Here is a 6,000-nt window from a genome sequence, read left to right on the forward strand (position 1 = left end):
CCAATACTTTTGGAGATGAGCGGACAGGAGCATGTGACGTGACCATAATACCCGTGGGGCAGTTCCCCTCATTGTGCTGAGTGTTTTGATATATCACATGTCCATGTTGTGCAAATTTTTGATTTCGCTGGTTTTGGGGGTGGGGCTACATGTGACGTCACGTGACGTGACCAGAATACCCGTGGGGCAGTTCCCCTCAATGTGCTGAGTGTTTTGATATGTCACATGTCCATGTTGTGCAAATTTTTGATTTCGCTTGTTTTGGGGGCGGGGCTACACGTGACATCATGTCGAGTGACGTCACCAGAATACCCGGTGGGGTGCCAATACTTTTGGTAAAAAGTGGCTACTGAGGGTGTGGACATTTCATGTCAATACTGCAGTCATTATGGGATTCTACTTATTATACTGCATAGAACATTACATGCAATTCCTAATGTTGGATGTATTGTGTGTGTGAGAGCTTAGAGGACTTTTCGGAATTCCCCATTCAAGTCTATGAGATGTTCGAGCGTCGACTACGGGAAAACCGAAAATTCCATCGGAACTCCCGAATAAAAACTTCGTCCGGAGTAAGGTCCTAAAGAACCTGTCCGGGTTCGGTGTAAATCGCTTGAAAACTTGCCGAGTTATAAACCTCAAAAGTTTATAATGGAAGTCTATGGGAAAAAAGGCCACTTTGAGCTTCCGTACCGGGAATGCTGGAATTCCGATCGCTTAGAAAAATAGAAGCAACAAACTTCAGACCAGGGTCTACGACATATCCGAATTTGGTGCGAATTATGTGGCCCGAACGCCCTAGGCCGCATTTTTTTAAATAAATTTTTGTCTAATAATAATAAGAAGAAGAATAATAATAAGAATAATAATAATAAGAAGAAGAAGAAGAAGAAGAATAAGAATAATAATAAGAATAATAATAATAATAAGAAGAAGAAGAAGAAGAAGAAGAATAATAAGCTTATAACGGAAATCAGAATGTTGGCTTCTACAAAGCCAACATAATCATCACATATATCCCAAATCTTGTAAGAGTAACACCGAAATATGAAGAAACACAAACTTTTCACAATAATGCAAATTTTCTGTGTATTCACAATAACAGTGCACCAATTTCATCACACCACATAACACAATTCATTTAGCAATAAACACCTGTGTGTAAACACGTGTTCACGTGTGTGTGTGTGTGTGTGTGTGTAATCATGTGTATGTGTGTGTGTAATCATGTGTTTGTGTGTGTGTGTAATCATGTGTTTGTGTGTGTGTGTAATCATGTGTACGTGTGTAATCATGTGTGTGTGTGGGTGTAATCATGTGTGTGTGTGTAATCATGTGTGTGTGTTGGTGTGTGGGTGTAATCATGTGTGTGTGTGTAATCATGTGTGTGTGTGTGTGTGTGTGTGTGTAATCATGTGTTTGTGTGTGTGTGTAATCATGTGTACGTGTGTAATCATGTGTGTGTGTTGGTGTGTGGGTGTAATCATGTGTGTGTGTGTAATCATGTGTGTGTGTTGGTGTGTGGGTGTAATCATGTGTGTGTGTGTAATCATGTGTATGTGTGTGTGTGTGTGTGTGTAATCATGTGTGTGTGTGTGTAATCATGTGTATGTGTGTGTGTTTGTGTGTGTAATCATGTGTTTGTGTGTGTGTGTAATCATGTGTACGTGTGTAATCATGTGTGTGTGTTGGTGTGTGGGTGTAATCATGTGTGTGTGTGTAATCATGTGTGTGTGTTGGTGTGTGGGTGTAATCATGTGTGTGTGTGTAATCATGTGTGTGTGTTGGTGTGTGGGTGTAATCATGTGTGTGTGTAATCATGTGTGTGTGTGTGTGTGTGTAATCATGTGTGTGTGTGTGTGTTTGTGTGTGTAATCATGTGTTTGTGTGTGTGTGTGTAATCATGTGTATGTGTGTGTGTAATCATGTGTTTGTGTGTGTGTGTGTGTAATCATGTGTATGTGTGTGTGTAATCATGTGTTTGTGTGTGTGTGTAATCATGTGTACGTGTGTAATCATGTGTGTGTGTTGGTGTGTGGGTGTAATCGTGTGTGTGTGTGTGTGTGTGTGTGTGTGAAAGTGTGTGTGTGTGTAATCATGTGTGTGATCATGTGTGTGTGTGTGTGTGTAATCATGTGTGTGTGAACGTGTGTGTGTGTGTGTGTGTGTGTGAACGTGTGTGTGTGTGTGTGTGTGTAATCATGTGTGTGATCATGTGTGTGTGTGTGTGTGTGTAATCATGTGTGTGTGTGTGTGTGTGTGTGTGTGTGTAATCATGTGTGTGTGTGTGTGTGTGTAATCATGTGTGTGTGTGTGTGTGTGTGTGTGTAATCATGTGTGTGTGTGTGTGTGTGTGTGTGTGTGTGTGTGTGTAATCATGTGTGTAATAGTGTGTGTGTGTGTGTGTGTGTGTGTGTGTGTGTGTGTGTAATAGTGTGTGTGTGTGTGTGTGTGTGTGTGTGTGTGTGTGTGTAATCATGTGTGTAATCATGTGTGTGTGTGTGTGTGTGTGTGTGTGTGTGTGTGTGTGTGTGTGTGTGTGTAATCATGTGTGTGTGTGTGTGTTCCAGGACGGATGTTCATAAGCGCTGTCCTCTGTGTGAAGTCATTTTCCCTCCACACTTTGAGCAGCGTAGTTTTGAGCGCCATGTGGAGTCCCACTGGAGGGAGTGTCCTGTGTGCAGTGAACAGTTCCCTCTGGACTGCCAACAGCAGCTCTACGAGAAACACGTCTTCACTCACTTCGACAGCAACGTGCTCAACTTCCACAACATGGAGTAGAAACGTCCTGCCAGTGTAGAGCCTTCAGGTCACATCCTAACCAGGTGTTCAGTGGAGGAGAGCGTTAATGCTTAGTTCAGCACTTTTGATGAAGATGATGATGATGATGTTACTTGCCTGTGTGCTAATGCCCGCATGTTTTTACATCACTTACATTTGAGATTTGCACATACACACAATAGTGTCTCGTAAAGACATGTTTGTTGCTAAGTGTCAGGTATCGTACTTTATATTTAGAACTCTTTCCTTTCTCTAGATTTTATTTATTCCCAATTCATTTGAAGCTGCTATGAGATTGGTTGCACTGTATACTGATAGCTTTACGTGTATAACTCTAGACTCTGTGGAGAGACGTGTGATTGAACACAGTGTATTTATGGTGGAGTGATTGATATGATGCAGGTCATGTTGAACGTTTTGCTGTGTGATGTGTAACAGCCTCATCCTGTAGCACCATTTCCTGATACCCCACATGGACCATTCTGGAGCTGTGGGATAATGGACTTTATTCTGGGGGATATCAGGTCTCTGACATCCTGCTGCGTGTCCTGGCTTGTGATGTGAAAGAAATAAAAGGAATGACATAAAGCTGATGATGTTTTGTGTTTTCAGTCTTGAATGTTGTATTATAGCAGGACAATAAAAGGTGTTTTCACTTTTACACACACTATGTATCTAGTGATGGAGTTACATTGCAGCTCATTCTGATTCACGTTTTTGTTTTTACAGATGCAGTAGTAGAGAAGGTTTCAGTCAGTGTAACACACACACACACACACACACACGCACACGTTTTCCATCTTTATTTTTCCATTTTTTTTGCACCCTTTCCAAATGTCAGAAACAGCTTTTAAAATAAAGACACCTCAACAAATCTCAAAGAACCAGTAATACAAATTCTGCTACAGAGAAAATATTTCACAAAACGTAGTATGAAAATATAATTTCAAAACTACTTTACAAAGAGTTTACGATACATTCACTATACAGGACGTTGCAGGCTGCGCCGTACATCTAACCCTAAATGGTATAAATTACTGAGACGCTTCCACAGGTCGTCTGTGTGAAGCTGCTGCTCTACAAAATGATATGTACGATTGATTCAGACGTACACAAAGTGTGGGCCCAAAGTGGAAAAAAGCTTTTACACACACACAAGTGACACCACATCAACATGTAACCAGAACTGTACATCTGTTCAAGTATTAAAATTGGCACTGTTCACTGTACTGTCACACACACACTGAGGTTTTTTGGCATCTAGACTCATCAGCTCATCCTAGGATCATTACACTAATAACACACATGACTGATCACCTGAAATGTTGTCCATGACAAGACAACACTAATGTTTAATACTGCTGTGGGAATCAGATGATGTGTAAAGGGCTTAGTGAGTGTACACCAGAGCAGCAGTGTGCGGCTGTACCTGTAGCCACAGCCGAGGGTCACCTCACTCAGAGCCGTTATGGCACATGTTCACTACGGCAGCAGCTGGCCTGCATTCCTGTACTGCTAACAACAGGCCTCCTCACTGTGTGTGTGTGTGTGTGTGTGTGTGTGTGTGTGTGTGTGTGTGTGTTCCAGTCACTAACGGCTTGTACTGGGGAAACATACCATTTATTCCCTTTGAAGTACAAGCTGGTAATGAGTTAGTGTGTTAACTACCTAGCAGGGGGATGGACGGAGCGTCAGTGTGTAAGCGGAGTTGGTGGTGGTGTTTTTGTAGACAGTTATTGCACTTTTGTAACCATCCACCATTTGCCTGTGATCTGACCCCTTTTCTTTTCTAAACTCAGTGCCTTTATTTCGGTTCTGCTCATGAAGTTTACAGTGAGGTTGTCTGCAGGGTTCAAGTGCTACCTCACCTTAGAAAGCATGGTGCAGCAGGTGGGGGGGGGGCACAAAGTGAGGCTGAGAGCAGTGAGGCAGGAACAAGCAGCATGATTCACACAACACAACAATGCTAGGGAAAACTCACAGCCACACGTCTTGTCCACTCAACACTGCATCACACACTAGTATCAGGTCTAATCTGATAGGTCAGCTCCACTAAACCACTGCCTGCTCTCTGTCTCTTTCACACAAACAATAATTTGGCACTTAATTTGGAGCACAAGAGAAACCAATGACATTCAGATGTTCCACTACAGAAGATGTGGAGTTGTGCTGTGTGTGCGTCCCTTTCTCTCACTGGGGAGTATGTAGTGGTGCTGGCAGTGTTGGGACCTGAGATTAATGTCTTTCTAATGAAACACAAAGCCTTTGTCTGACATGGAGGAACATGAAGTCATGAGAAAGTGTGAACAATAAACAAACATCTACAGCATGTAGGATTGTGCGAGTTATCCCTAACCCTAACTCCTGCTATGATTCCCAGCGGTTTACTGTCATCAGATTAGATTGGACCTACAGTCTGTGCTGTAGGATTGCAGGTGGATTTACTAAGGGTTCTGTTCCCTTGGTAGAGGAGAGACAAATGAAATCCATCCTCACACCACTTTCCAGAGGAGCTTTGGCCCTTTTTACACACAAGAACATTCACTTTAAACAGATCATGTAGAAAAAACATACACTTTTCTGACACCTTTTTACAAGTGACAATACAAAATGAAAATGTATGGATTTCATTTGTCTCAGGTGTGATCTTCCTACACAGTAATCACCTGAACATAGCAGAAGAAAGCTGGTGAAAGCACCATATAAATAAATCAGGACTGAAGTGAATAATGGCACATGTCCTTCATCTTACTGTACCTTCACCTAACCTTCACCTGCTGCTGTAGCTATAATTTTCCTGTCTTTATTAGGCTTCTTCAATTGGTTCTGGACAGTGGAAACATTCATGGTGATCACACAAGCCCAATGAAAACACCTTTACACATGCAATTATCCAGTCAGGATCCAAGTCAAGAGCTTCAGGTAATGTGCACATGAAACATCAGCCTGGAGAGAATGGGATCTCTGATGGTGTCATGACTGCTGCTAAAAGACCAGGTGATGTTTAGATTTAGCCCCAGATTCCTGTTCTTGGCAGAAGAGAGGAACCTGATGTCCTCTTCTGCTGATTCTGATGTTTTGTTCATGTTGAATTGCTTCTTCTGCTTGCCACATATATGTATAAAGTCACTGTAGTGTATCTTCTGGACCACATCCAGCATTCCCCTGTTTTGCTGTTTGATGTGAACATTAACTGAAGCTCTTGGTCTGTTTTTAAGG

General features: G+C 42.1%; 1 protein-coding gene across 2 annotated transcripts in view; it reads left to right on the plus strand.

Moving 5' to 3' along the window:
* Positions 1 to 3,374, plus strand: part of tax1bp1a (Tax1 (human T-cell leukemia virus type I) binding protein 1a) — a 52,478-nt gene extending 49,104 nt beyond the window's left edge. For both annotated transcript variants that reach the window (XM_047807856.1, XM_027144393.2), the window contains exon 17: positions 2,571 to 3,374. In XM_047807856.1, the coding sequence (XP_047663812.1) occupies positions 2,571 to 2,781 (211 nt within the window). In that variant the 3' untranslated portion in view covers positions 2,782 to 3,374. The remainder of the gene's footprint in view (positions 1 to 2,570) is intronic.
* The last annotated feature ends 2,626 nt before the right edge of the window (positions 3,375 to 6,000 follow it).

The sequence above is a fragment of the Tachysurus fulvidraco genome, chromosome 24 (assembly GCF_022655615.1).
Source record: "Tachysurus fulvidraco isolate hzauxx_2018 chromosome 24, HZAU_PFXX_2.0, whole genome shotgun sequence".
NCBI classification, from domain to species: Eukaryota; Metazoa; Chordata; class Actinopteri; order Siluriformes; family Bagridae; genus Tachysurus; species Tachysurus fulvidraco.